The 20,990-nt window shown below is 36.4% G+C and overlaps 1 protein-coding gene across 3 annotated transcripts in view; it reads right to left on the bottom strand.

Moving 5' to 3' along the window:
• Nucleotides 1-20,990, bottom strand: part of LOC5576869 (mucin-3A) — a 168,913-nt gene that overhangs the window by 14,780 nt on the left and 133,143 nt on the right. For all 3 annotated transcript variants that reach the window (XM_021852790.1, XM_021852803.1, XM_021852799.1), the window contains exons 3-4: nt 15,795-16,084; nt 6,364-6,618 (exon numbers count right to left, since the gene is read on the bottom strand). In XM_021852790.1, coding sequence (XP_021708482.1) covers nt 6,364-6,618; nt 15,795-16,084 — 545 coding nt within the window. The remainder of the gene's footprint in view (nt 1-6,363; nt 6,619-15,794; nt 16,085-20,990) is intronic.

Below are 20,990 nucleotides of genomic sequence, written 5' to 3'. Positions count from 1 at the left end.
CGATGGGTTTTAAGATTGGATCGTTGTTGACGTCGTCATGAGCGTGAGAAAGTGATTTTGCATCAAAATCACATTCGTGAGATTTGCAGAACAGATCTCAAATGAGTTTCTAGCGGGAGAAATCAATGATTGAAATTTGAGTGTGAATCGATCAATATTGAATGGGTTACCTGCTTCTCTAATGTTCACAGTTGATCATCATTTTGTTTTTTGTTTTATGATGAAAGGAATTTAACTGTAAATTTTTCAAAATGAAAACTTTTTTCGAAATAAAAAAATTTTGACTAGTGTGATAGCCAGCATTATTATGTACAACCGGCATATTTTTTTCGAAGATAGTTTCCAATTTCTAGAAATGATTTACATCTATTTTACCATGCAAATACTTTCCGGTTTATGATTTAGCGAATTTTCGATAGAAACTAGCGCTCGGCGCTCAGCGTTACCATGAGGTAAGTAGCGAAACAGGCGATGTACGTACCGTTCTATCGATTACACTAGACAACAGTGTTTCATTGATGTCTGCATTACTTGCATTACTTCAGTCGTATAATTGCCCATTTCCATACTTTGATGATTGCCTTAACGCAATGCAATGTAATTTTTCAGATTTTCCTGCCAATTTTTTTAAATGCTATTCAAATATTATAAGATTAAATTAGGCATATTTTTTTAGAGTAACTTTCGAAACAAGTCATGGCTTCAAGTAAAAATTTAGTAAACGAAATTAAAAAAAAACGTGTTGTCAAAATATCTACGAAGTAAGATTAACTCATTGCCTTTCGAATGCGCTATAGAGAGTTTCTATTGGACGTGTAGTCGCAGAGATATGGACAAAACACTTTTGTATATGTTTTAGGGGGTTAATCCAAACTTTTGCATGATAGTGTGTATGATACACTTGAAGTATGTATATTACATTGAATTATCGAAAATAATCACAAAATTACATATGTTCAAAGTTTTACCATTTGATTTCAAAAATATAGATAAAGATTCTATTGGATGAACGGTCCTTCATTGTGCCATCTAAATTTGTATATCACTTACTTTTCGCGAGGGAAAATGGACTTTTCTTGTTGTTTGTATCTCTTTTTTGGCAACAGCACTGGGAGAGAGAGAGAAAAATATGTTCACATACAGCCATTCCATGAAAAACTGATCTAGTGGGTCACCCAATTCCGTTAAAATTTGCTATTTTGTTCCTTATCCAAAATAAGGATACACGTGTTTTTGGATTTTTTGATTAGGGTGACCATTTCCGAAATAGGATGACCAGAAAAACCGCGATTTTGCAAAATTTTAATTTAAAAAAAAATTATAACTTTTGAACCGTTCGACCGATTTTCAATCTTTTGCGACGAAATGAAAGGCAGATAGTATAAGCTGTTTGAAAGACTTTCTAAATGATAGAGCTAGATCCAAGTACAATAGGCAAGATATTATTTTCAACAGATCCAGTCAATTTGTTTGTTTCGCAGATGATATGAATATTTACAGCAGATATGTACACCAGGGCGGTTCCTTACCATCCTTACATGATAAAGTGTACTGTGAAGTTTTCAGCTTACTAGGGTGATTCAAAAGTGGTCCAAAGACTATGTAGGTTTATATGGAAATTACTATGGAGACATTTTGAAAAATATTCTAAACACGTTCGACCTGGTATGTAAGTACAAAGTTAACATCCTACAGTAAAAACTCATTCTTCAAACCATAATAAAGAAGTTTGTTGAAGCAATTGAATCCGACGGATAGTAGAAAAGATATTCATGAGTTTGTTTGCTATTATTTAGCTTCATATAGGATTAGAGCCATGCAAACATCTACAAAAATCTAAAACAAAATTAGCTCAAAAGGTAATTGTTTCTTCAGCAACATACTTAATTAAGGTTTGAAGAAAGAATTTTCCCTATGGGGTGATAAGGTTTTACTTACATTACAGTACTAACGTTTTTGGAACATTTTTGAAAATTTCTCCATAGTAATTTCCATATAAACCTGCATTGTCTTTGGGCCACTCTTAAATCACCACCTAGAAAGCTGAAAATTTTACAGAACGCTATTTTGAAGGTAAGGATGGTAAGGAAGCTATGGGAGATTGGATTTTCAAATGTTTTGAAATTTTGAATCGTCCTAATGTACACCCGCCTTGCTTAGCCGATGCTGAAGGGATCGATTCCCGGTTGGTCCAGAATCCTTTCGTAATGGAAATTTCCTTGACTTCCCTGGGTATAGAGTATCAACATACCTGCCACATAATATACGAATGCAAGAATGGCATCTTTGGCAATGGCATCTTTGGCAAAGTTATTAGCTGTGGAAATGCTCATTGAACACTAAGCTGAGAAACAGCTCTGTTACAGTGAGGACGTAATGACAAGAAGACGAAGAAGAATGCACACCCACATGAAACGTGAGGTTGCAAAAGTCAGGTGCGTCAGCAAGACCAAGCGTCAAAGAAAGCTTTCACGACTTGCTGAGTTAATCAGCTGGCTTTCATCCCGAAAAGATGGGATTCGAACTCACGTTTCATAGCATAGTCTTGCACTAACATACTAAAAAATGTTAATTTAATGAAAATTTAGTATAAAATTGCTTTTGAGACATATTTTACAAAGATTAACATTTTCTGTCAAACCATGTATATCGATAGAATCTATGACAAAAGGTCGAAAGACAAAAGGTCGAAAGACAAAAGGTCGAAAGACAAAAGGTCGAAAGGACAAAAAGTTGAAGAACAAAAAAGATGGGACAAAAGGTCGAAAAAATATTTTCAAAGATGGAAAAATTTCCCACCAAGCAAATCACTTTCGATCTTTTGTCCTTTCGACCTTTTTCTTTCAACCTTCTGTCTTTTCGACCTTTTGTCTTTCGACCTTTTGTCCATAAACCATATCGATAATATTCAAGACAGAACTGGTTAATTTCTGAACATATGCATTAATATCTGCTAAAAAGAACTCAAGCCAATCATAATTTCAAATTTTGTTATTTCGATTCTTTTTAGTTTTATGTTTTTATCATAATTAATTACAATCGTTCGTTTCATTCATTTCAATATTGAAATTCAACATAACCATTACTATTAAAACTCAACACTGTGCATTGTATTATCTGTTTTTTTCGACATACTTCAAAACCAAACGCATTGTTCGTAGTTTACTACAACACATTCGCAATACTGGAGTTTTAAGACAATTATCATCAAACAAATTATTATTATTAATAATAATAATAATAATAATAATCAAACAAATGGGACAATGAAAACGACATAACGCAAAATGCTCAATCTGGTGATAAAAACAACAAACATATATTTATACGACATGCAATATGAATGAAAACATGATATATGATTTAGCATGAGCAATGATTGTGCTTATTTTGCGTAGCGTCTGAGTCGAGACGAGTTGCTTTTATCTTGAGTAACGAGAAACAACTAATTTCAGTCAAATGGGAGCGAGTCGACAATTTTCACCTCATTCGACTGGTCTCATTGAGAATGAGAATATATACGATATATTCTCATTTGACTCGTTTTACCTCACACGCCTTGCAAAATAAGCACAGTTATCAAATCAAAGTTAGTCTTAAATTCATGCATTATGTTTTGATTTGGCTTCCTCCGTAGCTTTAAAACCATTCTAGACCAGAGCGAATGAACATTATTATGGTTACAGTAGGGGAAAAGCAATATTTTTCGACCGATAAGAATTCTGTGTCAATTTTCACATTTTCATACAAACTAGGCCAAAATGGTACGAATAGGTGCTAGGTCAAAAATTGGTACTCTTCTCCTATTACCTCACCATAATAACCGAATAGTTCAAAAGTTATGGCAATATCAATTTATTTGTTCTTAGTGGAGTGGGTTAACCTAGTGAAGTCCACGAATATAATGCCACTAACGATACGATTTTTTGGTTCTAGAGCTAGTGCATCAAAATTAATTTGCTATAACAAAGTTCATAAAATTTTCAATGGGTTTTATTGTTAATCAATATTAATCATTATGTATTGTATAATCCATCTGTTGCATACTTTTAAGCGTTTAGTGTAATCGATTTTTTAAGTGTGTTAAATACGGTGTTTTGGCCCAGCAAAACCCGATTTTGTGTAACGTTTTTTTTTTTGAGAGAGCACGTCATTGATTTCGGAATTTTCAAAAGAAGTTTTTTCGTTCAACAAAATGAACACATTTTTATCGAATATCTTTTAATTTTGGACAGAAAAACTGCTTTTGAAGTTTTGATGATGATGATGATGATTGCGATGACGGATCCTTGAATGTTAAGAGAGTTGAAAATGCCCTAAACGCCTTGAAGTATGCAACTATTATGTCATTAAATTGAAAATTATTTGCTTTACTCTTAATTATCCTCTCTATCGGGAGCATATTTTTTTTATCTGAGAAAAATATATGAATTACGATGCCTTTTTTCGATGTTTTTGCACCATTTTTTATCAGTTCCCAAAAAACTTTTCTGTTTCTGGAAACTGTGGCGATATCTATCATTGATTATGGGGTTTTGAAGATATTTCGAAATTCCAATGGGGATCATCCCCCAAATAAAATTTCTCTGGTCATAATTTTGCGTTTATTCAATTTATCGAAGAAAAAAATATGGGTTATCAATGTGAAGTATGAAAAAGCTTCTTTAACAAATCATGACGATCGATTGTGTTAACTCCAAGAAAACTGAAAATTACAAAATGATAGACAGGGTGGAATTGAATAAAAATATGCTCATTACTCAAAAACAGTTGCACCAATTTCCTTTTTTTCTTAACAGACTCTCATCAAACTATTGTTTTGAGAAATGATTACCCGAACATGACAACAAAAAAATATGTATTCTGAGATACTTATGGTACGTTTCCGTGAGTTTTTTTTTATTTGCTGAAGATTTTTTTAATTATCTTGAAAAATAGTTTTCATGTTAGTTAAAGAAATTAAGAAAATTCAAAAGGGCTGGTTCATTGCGGGGAGGGGTTATTGTGAATAAAGGCCTCAAAAACAGCGAATTTTTTGAAACTTTGGATGCTTATACCTCACAAACAGTTATAAATAAAATTATACTTTTTTCGGTTAGGATTTGCATAACGGAAAGAATCAACATACAACATTCATAGGTTATTTGGGAATTTCATCGCCTGATGGCGCTAGCTTAGAAAATGTTACTATATGGAGCTAATGTATTTGTCATGTTGTTCTATATCGATTACTGACGCAAAGCTACTCATTGAATCGAGGGCTATAGGATGCAAATATTAAAGCTTTCTCAAATCTAACAAACAACTTTACCGAAAACGCTGACTTTCTAGCTGTTCGTGAGGTATGCGAGTTTGAAATATTTGTAGCTTGATAGCGCCTCCTAGTTGTAGAATGTTGAACTAACTTTGCCGAAGACATCAATAATTAAAATCATCAGAATTTATAACCATCTTAAGATCTAGTTATAGAACGTCATAGTTGCTTTAGAGAATTAGAAAACTATATATTTTAAGTAGATGGAAAACCTGAATTTAGTACTACATCATTTTATTTCAACTAGATTTTGTATCTTTTGACAGATACGCGTATTTCAACCTCAACTGTAAGGCCGTCTTCAGTGTCGTGTACTAGACTTGACTAGTTATGTTTTTAGTTAGCGCTATCATGCGGTAGAATTCTCAACTAACTAATGTGTAATATAGTAGTCCTTTCCCTATTGCAAATCTTCACAGAAGAAAATATAATATGATACAGAACTTCTTCTGAGATGAAAACGTCCAAAGTTTCAAAAATTCTCTGTTTTTTACCATTTTTTACTATGACCCTTCCTCACGGTGAACCATCCCCTTTTGAATTTTCTCATATTTGTTTTAGCAAAACTCAGTTAAATTAGTTGTTTCCAAACCTGCAGAAAAATCCAAAAACTGTAATCTGTTCAATTTTGGCGATGTTATCGCGATATGAATTTGGAGTCAATATGACCCTAAAACACAGACAACGTTCCTTTATATCGTACAGCTAGAAAATTAAAATAGAAGATTTTTTTCGAAGTTGCGAGGAAATGGAGCAAAAAGATATTTAAAAAACAAAAAAAGTTATGATGATTGAATTTCTATTACGATAAAAAAATATGCTGCCAGTAGAGAAAAAAAAACTGGAATCCAAAAGCTTTGCATGATTCAATCGATCAAATTATTAATTATGCTGCTCAAAATAAACGATGAAACCAGAGACCCCACATTCATTCCAATTCGAATGTATGCAACAAGAGGAGGCCAAATATATGTATACCTATAGATATAGCTTGCTTGCGGTTTTTTTTCGCGCGCAGTGTAGTTAATCTTGCTGCTATTTTGACTTACCCATTGTTAACCACTTCCGCAATTTCCTTCTGGTCCGTTCCTGCGATCGTATTTCTTCGTTTTCCCCTCGATCGTCGTGGTCTAGATCGCCGTCGTATCGTATCGCCGTCACTTCCATCTGCTTGCTGACCGCCAGCAGCGTTGGTTTCAGCTTGTTCGGACGTTGACACAAAATGAAGCAACGATTTCCTGGTTGCACACATCCTATCGAACCTTTTGCCGGAGGTATCCACTTTGATGGTTTCGGCTGGAAATCTGTAATATAGACGATTTGTTCATGTGTAGTCCGTTGTTCATGCTTTATATTTTGATAAAGCTGCTTAAGGTTAAGATAATTCGAAGCCATATCTCAAGTTTTTAAGAGCACACATGCAAACATGAGTATGGGCATTGGTGATCGTTTAATTCGTAGTTTCTACTCCATGATTGACCAGAATAATCGAAATTGCTCAAGGAACCAAAAGACGGAATTTGGAACTGGGAGTAGCTTACTATCTCCAACGTACATATCCGAGTATAGTCCAAGCATTATAAAGTCAATAACGGCGTCCTTAGGTCATCGGGAAAGGGACGGAATGTTAGTGTGACATCTATTATTACTATAGACCGAGTATACCTCTGCATCTTCATGATTGCCACGGGAACGAGTTCTTGTTGATGGGGTAGATTCAAAAGCTATACAATCAGGATTCACCTTGGTAAATGATGTGATTCATTTTAAGTGATCTATTCAAATGAATGGGAACAGAACAAAATATGTCGACACCATCGATGACGAACCTCTCAAAGATTGTGTAAATACAAAATAGGACATTTGTGTTGTGCTTTCATATTACGGCTTACGGTCTTTGTGAAATGGAATGAATATTAGTGTGATATCCGTTATTATTAGAGACCCAATATTGGCTGCTTGGGCATGTCAGGAGTTAATCATCAATATTAACCTCCTTTTCCCGAGCAGCCTAGACAGCCGCGTAGTGTCGGTAGCGGTTGTTTCAACTGGCTAAGAATTAACACTACGGACTGCCTGTTCCGGTGGTAAAAGTCCACCTCACAGGTGACCCCTAATTTATGGTGTGATGCGTACCGTGCCTAGGAATGAATGGTTAGGGGGGTTCAAATAAAACTTAACCGCTAACGGAGCCTGTGGGATACCAGGGCGCCCTCCACAGTATTGAGTCCTTCCTGTGCTACCCGGAGCAATGGTGCAGGTGACCTTGTGTTTCTCCGAGATAATCGGCTGCCCTTCTTCAGTCTCTATCCTGAGGCTTAATAAGGGTGGGATTATGAATATGTTGACATTTAATTTAAATTATCACCTATATGGATTCGCATTATGCGTTTTACACAGTGTATTCTGTGCTCTTTCGCCTTTGGCGACTTGAAATAGATACCGATCTGGTTTTTTCGTTGCTGGTCTTTTTCGTGCTGAGACTGCAAAAAGCTTAATCCTGCCTAGTTTGGGTAGTTGCTACGGTTAGGTTAGCTCAGATCAATCTTCAGCATAAAAGAACAGCAACGATCAATCTTTGCAGACTCATGCAAAATGGTGCAGCCCAAGTGGCGCTAGTTCAAGAACCCTACTTTCGTAGAGGGAACTTCTATCTAGGTAACCTTGTGGACCCAGTTTTTGATACTTTCAGCAAACTTGAAATGGCAAACTCGCGCTCCATGCCTCGTGCATGCCTCCATGCCTCGTTAATAAAGCAATCGTTGCTACACTCATTTCTGAGTTAACTACCAGAGATGTATGTGCTGTCACAATCGATGTTTCTGTTGGTGACCTCAACAGGAAATACGTCTATTGTTCGGTATATTCACCACATGATGAACCATCCCCAACGGATGACTTCAAACGAGTTGTCGTACACTACGTAACACAAGGCCTTCCGCTGATTGTGGGCAGTGATGCCAATGCTCATCACATCATCTGGGGCAGCTCAGATATCAATTTGAGAGGCTCCAGTCTGATGGAATACTTAAGTAGTACAGACCTTGGATTACTTAACATAGGCAATCGCCCAATCTTCATGGTTTCTAATAGAGAAGACGTGTTAGACATAACCCTCTGCTCAAATAGAATCAGTCACGAGTTGACGAATTGGCATGTATCAGATGAGGAATCATTATCTGATCATCGCTACATCTTCTTTGAACATTCAAATGTAACTGCGCAGACTTTGCGTTTTAGGAATCCCCGGTCAACAAACTGGGAACTCTATACTCAATTGGTTGCGACCAAATTTCATGGATATTCTCCGTCCATTGAAAATCCAAGTGATCTGGATGATGCCGTTGATACTACAACATCCTACATTATGGAAGCTTTTGAAGAAGCATGTCCTCTGCGGTCTGTAAAGACTACAAGAGGGACCCCATGGTGGAATTTCGATCTGACTAGACTCAGGAAACAATGTAGAAGGAGTTGGAACAGACGCCGTTCAGCTGGATCAGAGTCGTTCAAGTCGGCTCGCAAGGCTTACAAGAAGGCTCTTCGTTCTGCTGAACGATTCGGCTGGAAAAACCTTTGTACAAATGTTTCCAGTTTGAGTGAAGTCAGTCGGCTGAACAAAATCCTTGCAAAATCTAAGGATTTCCAAGTGAACGAAATTCGCTTACCTAATGGTGACTTTACTTCTTCCGATGAAGAAGTTTTAGAATGTTTATTCAATACACACTTCCCCGGATGTGTGGACATAGCATCTACGGATGAACCAAATGTCTTTTCATGTAGTTACGAGTCTCTGGCCTCGGCTCGCAGTATCGTAACTACTGAATCGATTCAATGGGCACTTAATAGTTTTGCTCCTTTCAAATCTCCAGGAGCGGATGGGATTTATCCTTTTCTGCTCCAAAAGGGATTTGAGTTTATCAAACATGTTTTGAAAAAGCTACTTGTAAGCAGTTTTGCTACCGGGTACATTCCCAGATCCTGGCGTGATATTACTGTAAAGTTTATCCCGAAAGGAGGACGTGCGTCGTATGAAGAAGCGAAGAGTTTTAGACCAATCAGTCTGACCTCTTTTCTTCTGAAATGTCTGGAACGCATTATCGATCATCACATCCGTGATGTTTATTTGGCAAACATGCCTCTTCATGTGAATCAACATGCTTACCAATCTGGAAAGTCCACTGTGACTCTTTTACACAAAGTTGTATACGATATCGAGAAAGCATTCGCTCAGAAGCAGAGCGTTAATGATTAACGGGTCGCAATGATTAATTAAATGATTAATGATTAAATTCAATTTTATCTTGATTAATGATTATGATTAATGATTAAAAATTTTGAAGTCATGATTAATGATTGTGATTGATTATTAAGCCAAAGTATGATTAATGAATATGATTAATGATTAAATTAAAGTTTTTGATGATTAATGATTATGATTAATGATTAAACTCAGTATGAAAAGTGATTATGATTAATGATTATGAGTAACCCTCACGTGCCTGATGTCAAATTTGATCAAAATTTTTAATTTTAATATAATACTTTTTTAATTATCATCTATCTTATTTATATTTAGAACGTCGCGACCCATTGTGAGCCCGCACTATGCAAATCTCGTCCAGCACGTGTGTAGTCTTTCTATATTTACCTAATAACTACTCTCGGTTACTAGGCATTCAACAATAGAAAGCGTTGTGTTTGGATGAGCATCTAATTTTTCCGAAAGAGGTTCACTTCGTGAAAGAGGACCGTGATTATTGAGTTGAAATCGTTAACTTCTCAGTCCATGAGTTCTCTCGTGGTGTAGGGGTAACTCGCCCTATCTAGTGAATAGGAAGTCGTGAGTTCCATTCTCAGTGTAGAAGCTTGCGACACATCGTTTTAAGGCTAAGTAGCCCGTCATTCGTTTTGTCAGCCATGTTGATATTGCAGCTTGCAATTTTAAAGTGATAAAACTCAGTCATCATACCTTCTCAGTTATTGTGTTTCTTTTGAATATTTTCCGTTCTGCGGTAGCCGCCAGGTTCTACCACAGCTGTCAAAGTTCTACCGCAGACTTGAGAATCATTGTATCATTGAACGAAACCATCTAATCAAAGTATGCTAGTAGAGTTCACAGCTTTGGAAAAACAGCGGAAAACAACAATCATCAGCATGGTTTCCAAGGTATCATAGCAGCCGATCGATGATGCTTTGTGAAAATCAGTAATGTGACACCTGCGGTAGCTTTCTGTTCAACCGCAGAACGGAAAGTTATCTCTGAAATTGCAATATGTCCGTGCAAAACCAAGTGTTTTTCTTCAATTCGCAATCGTTAGACGAATTAGCCACAATCATCAATGCTCAGTACAAATTTCAATTACGGCCTACTTCGCCATAAACGGATGTTTCAAGCGTTATAGATAAACTTGAACATATGCCGGTATGTAAGGTTTGTCGATTTCCGCGGGAAAGTATTCAAAATATTGATAAAAAACTTGTTGAATTTAATACTTCACTTTATAAAAGAAAGAACAGTGTAGAATCAGTAAGGCGAGCAAACCCATAGATAATATGTTTATTGTACATATAAAAGTTTAATGGCATTTGCTTGCCTTTCTAGTGAGTTTCTGTATTTTATTTTGTTAAGTGAAATGTTTAAATTCAATTAGTTGTTTATTCATACTCCAATGTTTCCTCCAAAGTGAAAGTGAAGCACTATATTGGTAGTTGTGAAACCTAGCTTTCCATATATTAAACTTCATGAATTTTGCAAACCAAGCCATTGAATTCATTCTCAAGGGAATTATTGAAGTAGATATTGAATTTTTCGGAAGAATTGGCTTGTTTAGGTGTATCCAGTTTTTTTTTTGTATTTTCTGAATCTACGTTAAAGTTTGAACCAGAACCCAAGGTTTCAAAATCTTCCGTGCCCTGGAACTAAACTTTTCAAATCAATTATAATATCAATATTAAGATATTGAAGCGCAATAAAATTGTGATGTACTTAGAAAAATGTGATCTTCCGAACTAGCTACAAATCACTGTAAATATTTAATCACTAAACAGCCCAATTCTTTGAGAAATGTTGTGTGAAATCAGTTTGAACTTTTGGTAGGAATTTTCTAACGAGATCTTTATGAAAAACTGGAAAAATATTTTTTCAAACTATGTTTCAAAGGAATTTCCGCCCTTCCTTGATTTGAATCTAGATATCAGTGAAAACGGTTATAGATTAAAAATTGGATCAAACGATTTTTATATCAGATTTATTGCTTTCTGTCATTTGATCATTGGCCTTTGAATAATTAACCATTTATCAATGATTATTAATCAAAATAATGATTAAATGGCATCTCCCTAAGGCACCGTCCACAAATCATGTAATGCTCGATGGAGGAGGGGGTAGGCTCATGCGGTACAACTCAAACAAAATTTTGAAAATTTTCATACACAAAGCATTACAGATAGGGGAGGGCTTTCCCCGGGGTTCAAAAATTTAAATATCTAGCCTAGCGCTTTGACGTACACAATGAATGAGTAATAAACATGAAAATGAATGGCTTTATTCATTATTGAAGAGAACAATTCAAATTTAAAAGTTTTAAGCATGATTTATCGTATATAATCATCAAATATTGAATCAAGATTAACTTAACGCTCTGCTATATTCAGTGAATATCTGCAGGCGATGTTAGACTTCAAACATCAAACATGAACAAAGACAGCGAGGAACTATTAAAAGAAATATCACCTACTAGGCAAAAAGGACTGATTTCCGATTTTCATACAAAGTATACATAAATTTTATGAACGACTAAAAACCTAGCGCAAGGTCAAATTTTGGTGATCTGCCCCTATAAACAGAAATTCTTCATGTAGTATGGTGCCACTCACATGCTTCCAACCGGGTCTTTGGATTCGGATCAAATACAACTAAGCAAATGCACCGTCGTACATACATGGAGGAAACATTTAAGGGTCTTTTTTACTCTTATGGTAACGTCCTTGGATACAAAGCAATACCATTCTGTGCTTGGTTGAATTTGGAACTTCCTTGGGCATAAACTGTCATTGTTCTTGTCACACGATATAAGAAATGTAAAATTTATTTATACATTAGAAAGCAATATGGAAAATTTGTTAAATTTTGTTCAATGATTGATTAATGATTGATTAAATGTTTGACTTATGATTAAGATTATGATTACTGAATAAAATTAGCGATCTTTATGATTATGATTAGTGATTAATGATTAAAACATAATATTGCAATGATTATGATTAGTGATTAATGATTAATTCTTGATTTTTTGTGATTAATGATTAACATTTTTGATTAATCATAATAATTAATCATTAATCATGATTAAATTTATGATTAATCATTAACGCTCTGCTCAGAAGCAATCCTGCTTGGGTGTTTTCTTGGATATTGAGGGTGCCTTTGATAACGTGTCTTTCGATGCCATATTGGAAGCCGCACGAAACCATGGGCTACCTACAATGATTACCAATTGGATTCATCAAATGATCAAAAACCGACATCTCTTCTCGACATTGCGTCAAGCAGCGATTCGAAAATTGAGTGTTTGCGGATGCCCCCAAGGGGGAGTCTTGTCACCACTTTTGTGGAATCTCGTGGCAGATACGCTATTGAGGCAACTCAATAATTGCGGTTTTCCAACTTATGGATTTGCCGACGACTATCTAGCTCTGATAGTTGGTATGTGCATAAGTACCCTATTCGACCTGATGCAAAGTGCTCTCCAGGTAGTCGAGAGTTGGTGTCGCCAATATGGCCTTTCAGTTAACCCGAATAAAACATCTATTGTTCTTTTTACGGAAAGACTAAACCGCGATGGAATTCGACCTTTAAGTCTTTTTGGCACTGAGATTAATGTGACTGATCAAGTAAAGTATGTCGGAGTCATTCTAGATTCTAAACTTTCATGGACACCTCACATTGATTTCAGAGTCAAAAAAGCTTGCATGGCCTTCGGTCAATGCCGGCAAACCTTTGGTAAAACTTGGGGCCTCAAACCCAAATATATCAAATGGATTTACACAACAGTTGTTCGACCAATATTGACCAATTCTGTCTTGTGTGGTGGCAAAAGGGCGAAGTGAGAACAATCCGATCAAAATTGGGCCATCTCCAAAGGATGTGCTTGATGGCGATGTCTGGTGCGTTCTCTACAACTCCCACAGCAGCGTTAGAGGCCCTTTTCGACGTTGCGCCACTACACATATATCTTAAACAAGAAGCACTTTCTTGCTCTTAACGTTTATGGGTACTGGATCTACTGGAGAAAAATCCAGTGAATCGTAGATCTACACACACTTCGTTGTTTCCACTTTTGGTGAATTGGGACAAAATTGTCCTTGCTCCAAGTGATCTCACAATTGCTTGTCACTTTCCTTACAGGACATTTACCACACAATTCTTTTCACGGGAAGAGTGGACGTCTGGCTATTTGGAAAGAAGTATATCTAACAATATAGTATGTTACACTGATGGCTCCCTTCTTGAAGGTAGAGCTGGTGCAGGAGTATATTCTCGTGAGCTAAGGCTGAATCAGCTTTACTCACTTGGTAGAAACTGCACCGTTTTTCAGGCGGAAATATTTGCTCTTATGTGTGGAGTGCAATCAGCACTTCAGCAGCGCGTAATGGGTAAAGTTATATACTTCTGTTCAGATAGTCAGGCTGCTATAAAAGCTCTCGCTTCGGCCAACTCAAGGTCGAAGCTTGTTGTCGCATGTCGAACTCAAATTGAAGAACTGAATTCAGTCAACTCTGTAAACCTTGTATGAGTACCTGGCCATTCTTCCATCGCTGGAAATGAATTGGCTGATGAGCTAGCTCGCGATGGAGCATCACATGACTTCATTGGCCCTGAGCCGGCTATTCCAATTTCGAAGTGCTGGGTGAAGCTTCAGATAAACTTTTGGGCGGCAACTCAGTACAAACAATATTGGAATGGTTTGGAGTCATGTCGTCAAACAAAATTGTACATTACTGAGCCATCTCCAAGGGTGGCGAAGTATTTAACAAATCTGTCAAAGCATAATTGCAGTCTCTTGGTCAGAGCGTTGACAGGCCACTGCCGACTCAACTATCACATGGCAAATATTCAGCATGCTGACTCATTTGTGTGTGATAGTTGTGACTCCGATTATGGAACTTCGTATCACCTGATATGTAACTGTCCAGTTTTTTCGCAAATGCGATTCCAATTACTTGGTAAACATTTATTAAGTGAAACTGAATTCAGAAGCCTGAATCTTCAGGACATTCTGTTATTCTTAACCCGCTGTGGTAATGAGCTATAGGCTCTCTTTACGCTCATGCGTTTTGCAGTGCCCTTTTTAGGGCGCTGTTCGAACCCATTGTGGTATGGAGCTACATGCTCTCATTTCGCTTATGCGATCTGCCCTCTTCAAGGGACCCCATTCCTATTTCCTCCCATCTTTCCCTTCCCTTTCCTCTCCCATCGGGTAGATGATGAAATAGGCTCAAATATGGCGATGGCACAAATCTTCCAACTGGTGGGGAACGTGCCTTTGGAGCCGGCCTTCTGATACCTGATACTATAGACCGAGTATACCTCTGCATCTTCATGATTGCCACGGGAACGAGTTCTTGTTGATGGGGTAGATTCAAAAGCTATACAATCAGGATTCACCTTGGTAAATGATGTGATTCATGTATCCCCAATTTTAAGTGATCTATTCAAATGAATGGGAACAGAACAAAATATGTCGACACCATCGATGACGAACCTCTCAAAGATTGTGTAAATACAAAATAGGACATTTGTGTTGTGCTTTCATATTACGGCTTACGGTCTTTGTGAAATGGAATGAATATTAGTGTGATATCCGTTATTATTAGAGACCCAATACACCTCTGCATCTCCATGATTAACACAGGGAAAGCCTTCTTTTAGTAGCATTCATGGAGCATGATTCAAAATACACCCGATTCTGTTTTTGCACGGATTTTTTTTACACGGCCGTGCAAAAAAAGTTTCCATACATTTTTTTCCACCAAAATCTTATTTTTGCATGAAACGTCGAGAAATGGTGTTACTTTTTTTGCACGGTTTTTGAAATTTTGAACTGAAAACTTTTTTTGCACGGTACGCATCCCCCGTGCAAAAACAGAATCGGGTGTAGTTATTTATTAACCTGTGAAGAAATCGTCGATAATTCTAGTATCGAACCGTTCAAAAAATGTAAAAATCATAAAATAAGAATAATGTGTGGTTCAATTTGTATTAGTTAAGTTAAGAAGTATGCCGACACTTGGAGTTACTAACGAATTATTATTTTTTGTATATATGCATAAGTGTAATATTGATACCGTTGTTACGATAGCTCAATCGAAAAACAAGCATGAAATTAGCCCAATTATGGCTTCGATTTCTCTTCAACTTATCTTATAGTTTTCTGGAACTTTATGAAAGTTTCTCTGTGTTATTATATAAACTTACTTGAGTGCAATCATCTGACACTGTTCCTCCGGCGAAGGTAACCTATGGTCAAGTGGTGTATCCTGTTCTCGTCCCAGTCCCCTGGAACTACTGTCCACCATGATGATGTCGTCGGTTTCATCAAACGAAGCACTCGTACCCGCTTGGTACGATGGGCTAGCATTTTGTGAAACATTTCCCAAAATCACGGAACCGTTGCCAGTCAATCGTACCGTGCAGTCTGGAGGAACTGTTGTATCACCGATAGCTTCTATTGAGGTCCATTTTCTCAAGTCTTCAACTGCGGAAGGCTGTAACGAATGAGAAGAATGAGTAAAAGTTGAGGGATTAGATATATAAAGATTATTTGATCGCTAACTTAATTAATAGAATAAATCCAGAACAATTAAGAACAATGAAATTCCAACACCAGTATACGATCCGTTGTCGTTCGGCATTGACGTGTTTTATAAGATCAAATACAATAATTAAATGAGCTGTATCACAGTTAAAATTATTTGTGCGGAATAAATTTAAAAAATATATAGAAACATGGACGAGTCAGATTCGTATTCTAGTATATTCGCATAGATGACGATCTAAAACTTTTGATCTGTTTGAAAAACGATAGAAGAAGGCAATTTCAACGTACTTGCGCTCTTGCTATAAAAATCTGCACAAAGAATTGAAAACGTTTTTTCAAATTGAAAAAAAAAATAAAATAAAATAAAACAAAACTTTCTAATTGCTGAAACAGAGTATGCACAAATAAATGAAAAACTTTTCTCCTAACCTGGAGACAAAATAAATAAAACTCAATTGCTCTAAGCATTTTTGGAAATTATCTAAGATTTTTAAAAAGCCTCATAAGCCACATCTGGCATTGAAAAAGAAAAACTGAGAATTTTTGCGAAAAACCTCAAAACGCGAACTATTTTAATGTATGTTTCAGTTATCCAATTGAAAAAAAATACTCGGGGTTTCGAAAGCATTCTGATTAAAATACGATTTTCGGGGGACTGTTTTGGAAGAAGTGAGAGCTATTAGCTTAGCTTAGCTTAGCTTAGACTGACTACACATATCAATGGTTGCTATTCCGTGATTGACTGAAGTCAGTGAAAATGCACAAAGAATCAACTAGAAGTTCGGCTGGGATTGGCCATAACCTTCTTCAGTGTGCATAATTCAGTGACTCTATTTATACAGGGTCAATAGCGGCGCCGGCCTTGCAGTCAGGTGGGATTGGAGGAAGGAATGTTAGTGTGTAACCTTTGCTATTTGGAGACCGTGTTTGCCTCAGCAGCTCCACAAAGGTTACTGGAAGGGATGTTTGTTAATGGGGAGGATCGTTTGGTCACAGGATACTTGGATAAGCGATTAGACCATGATAAATAATTATTTGTGAGATATAAACATGCTAATATGTAAATATAATATTTTCATTTGATATGAACAAACTCTATCTAGAGGAAAATTATGTCGACACTTGAGGTGACGAACCATTCAAAGTTTGTTGAACAAATATCTAAATGTGACATTCCTAACACTCTTATTCTTATGCCGACACTTACAGTGACGAACCATCCAAAGTTTGTTGAATAAAGTGAACCTTTCGCAAGTCTACACTTGTAGTGTCGAACCATACAAAGTTTTTTTTGATTACAAAAATAAAGATAAAAAAGAAAAAAGTGTTTTGAAAAAAAAAATGTTAAACATAAATAATTCATGAATAAGAGTTTATGTCGACACTCACAGTGACGAACCATTCATAGTTTGTTGAAAAATCAGATTTACGATTTAATGTGCAGTCATACATATTTTTAAGATTACAAATAGTAGCATGAAACGAGCTCACCAATTGATCCGTAATCCTTGACTGAGCAGCAACTATCCACTTTAAGCTTCACTCGTTTGCTCGGCAATATAAAAGCACTCAGATAAAATAGGCGCGCGACCCGAGAGCGAAAACAACTGAAGACTTCTCGGGCTTTCTTGACGCATTGCCCAGGAGCAAGCGTCAAGGTAGAAGGATTAATAAGAAATAATCGAACGTGGCACTTTTTCACTTTACTCGTCCGACGCGCGACATGTTTGATCCTGCCCTCATCGCCCGCCCCCACAGGAGCAAGCGTCAGGGTCGAAGGATCAAACACTACTCTGTTTTGGAAGAAGTGAGAGCTATTATTGATAAAATCGAAAATATGATAGTTCCTGGCGATGATGGGATTTGTTACATCCACATCAAGAAACTTCTAGCTATTGTCCAATCATCTTGCTTTCCTCAATAAGCTAAATTTTGGCAAAAAGTTACTTTGAAAAGAATAATGGTTTACATTACTGTTACTTGTAACGAAATTGATTAGTTCCAACAAATCTGAAGATTATTCAACTGATTTTGAACAAAATTCTCACATCTGACTTACCTGAGTTACCTCAGGGATGTCAAAAGTCTTTGTTTTCAGATGACACAGGCCTCTCCCCCAAAGCACGAAGTCTGCGTTTGAAAACAAAGATTTTTGACATCTTTGAGGCTAACTCAGGTAAGTCAGATGTGAAAGTTTTGTTCAAGATCAGTTGAATAACCTTCAGATTTGTTAAAACGAATCAAATTCGTACCAATTTATAAACGTCCAAGCTTTTTTAAACCTCAAAAATAATGTTGTCACGATGAGAGAGGTTCCATTGAATTTGTCAGAAGATGTTAAGTATCAACGTCTCATTCTAGATAAAAATGAAACTCATCCTAGAATAAAATTGAACTTTCACATTCATAATCAAATTTTTATTTCTTTACGCTGAGAATTTGGAGTAAGACATTTGCTGATAATTTCATCAATGATTCGAATGAATGTAACAAAGCATTTTTTGTATGAAATAAGTTTTGAATCCCGTAAATAGTTCATCAAGAATTTTCAAGGATCTAGTCAGAAAATAACCATAGATATCAAAATCTATCGAGGATTGGCCCTTTGAATATAGAAAGGTTTTATCAGTATTTGCGTTGCCTGAAAAACTGATTTATGATAAAAAACATATTTGAAAATATCATAAACTGCACATTGATATGCTCCCTTAAAAATCAAGCAAGGTCGAAGATTTCACATCTGAATTCATTCGCCAATCAAGCAAATCAACACGGCCCACGCATTTGCAATACAATGAATTCGTAGCCTTCCTGACAAGTCGTCGTAATCCCCATTACAGGTCAGCACACCTATTTAGTGGTCTACGGACTACCATTGGTGTAACTATGCTCTGAATTACTTATCTGACGGGTCAGCATATCATCGGCTTTATTATTGAATTCTGCAGTTCCTTTATTATTCAAATCCGTAAGTCTTTTTTGACGTTAACTACGTCTTACGGCAATATACTGGGTGTCAATTGAAAATCTAAAATGTTGCGACCGTCACGAAATTATGTAAGATTTTGAATACTGGGGTGCCGGTGCCATTAGTGGACTACCTAAGCTATAAAAAATCATAACGAAATAACGAAAAGCCTTAACAGAGATCTTTTGGCGTCAACAGAAAGATTTCAACCTGTACTATATGGGAAAAATATAAAAAGAGTGATAAAACTAGTTTTTTAACATAAAATCGCTTGAGCCACTATTGGTACACGTGTTTCAGTAGTTGTGCTAGTGCTCCAGTAGTAGACGTTCGGGAATGATACAAGGAATTTTAAACAAAATGGTAAATGTTTACATAGGTTTAACATTTTTCCCTAGAAACAGCAACTAATATCTTTCGAATGAAGCACAAAGATCATCTCTAGGACTTTTCTTCATTTTTATACATCCATTTTAATAATAGCACACGCCGTTTTTATCGAAAAATGTTTTTTTATTCCACAGTCCAATCTACTGGTACATTACAACCATTGGTACCGGCACCCTAATAACTCAGCCATTTATCGATAGATTTTCAATATTTTCCCACCAATCTGTCGGAAATTTATGCAATATTTTACTCAAATTAGGAGAACTTTTGATTTTTGACGATAGACTGTCGAAAATTGAGAAAATATCGACCCCCTTCTTACGCAACCAAACACGTTCAAACACGTGGGTTGGGAAGCGCACTATAAAAGCAGACCGATTTCTGCTTCTTTGCTCATTCTTCTTTTGACGCTTACTACGTCTTACGGAAATATACTGGGTGTCAATTTAAAATCTAAAATGTTGCGACCGTCACGATATTATGTTAGAGTTTGAACTAAAGGAAGGCTGCAACTATGACAATCGACTAAAATTCAAATGCAGAAAACCACTTGGCGTAGTTAACGTCATGCGGTCGTGTCTTGTACACAACCCCCTCTGATTTTTCCTTCCTTAGCCGATCGGTTAGAGTCAGCGGCTACAAAGCAAAGCCATGTTGAAGGTGTCTGGGTTCGATTTTCGGTCAGTCCAGGATTTTTTCGTAATGGAAATTTCCTTGACTTCCCTGGACATATAATATATTTGTATCTGCCACACGATATACCTACGAATGCGAAAATGACAACTTTGGCAAAGAAAGCTCTTAGTTAATAACTGTGGAAGTGCTCATAAGATCACTAAGCTGAGAAGCAGCCTCTGTTCGAGTGAGGACGTAATGCCTAGAGGAAGAAGAAGAAGACATCTTTCCATACTTTTTTATATTATATATAATACGAACCTGGTGTGCCTCATATATTGCAAACATTTTCCCTTTAATATCGAAATCATTAACGGACTATCTTATCTTCAACTACCTTTTCTGATCTTTGTAGATGTTACCTAATTATGATTATGTAAAACTCGTTTTAATTAATTATTTGGAGAGGGTAGAAATTAAACCATAACCATTACCGATATCATCAAAAGATAGTGACACCAAGATAATTTTCTCAATAATGACAGACTCTTTGATCTCCCATTTCAAGAGCAATTATATTTTGTGCAAAGGAAAAACCACTCACAGTAATAATTAGTCGACTCCGCAAGGGGCTTAATTTTTTCTCGCCATTACTATCCCAATACTTTGTCGGAAACGGTATACCTACCAAGTCATCACGATAATTAACATGCCAAAATTTCCCTTGATAAAATAATGGCTACTTTTTTGTTCGCATATAAAATGAAAACAAAAAGCCAGACCCTGAACGAAGACGCAAAACATGTCATGCTTATGCAATAGTACCTTTCCCCTAAAGCAAAAAAAAAAGTATCATTGCACGAAAAAAGCACATAATGCG

This window comes from Aedes aegypti, chromosome 1 (assembly GCF_002204515.2).
Source record: "Aedes aegypti strain LVP_AGWG chromosome 1, AaegL5.0 Primary Assembly, whole genome shotgun sequence".
NCBI classification, from domain to species: Eukaryota; Metazoa; Arthropoda; class Insecta; order Diptera; family Culicidae; genus Aedes; species Aedes aegypti.
The sequence above is the reverse complement of the archived record's forward strand: the minus strand, read 5'-3'. Positions and strand labels throughout refer to the sequence as shown.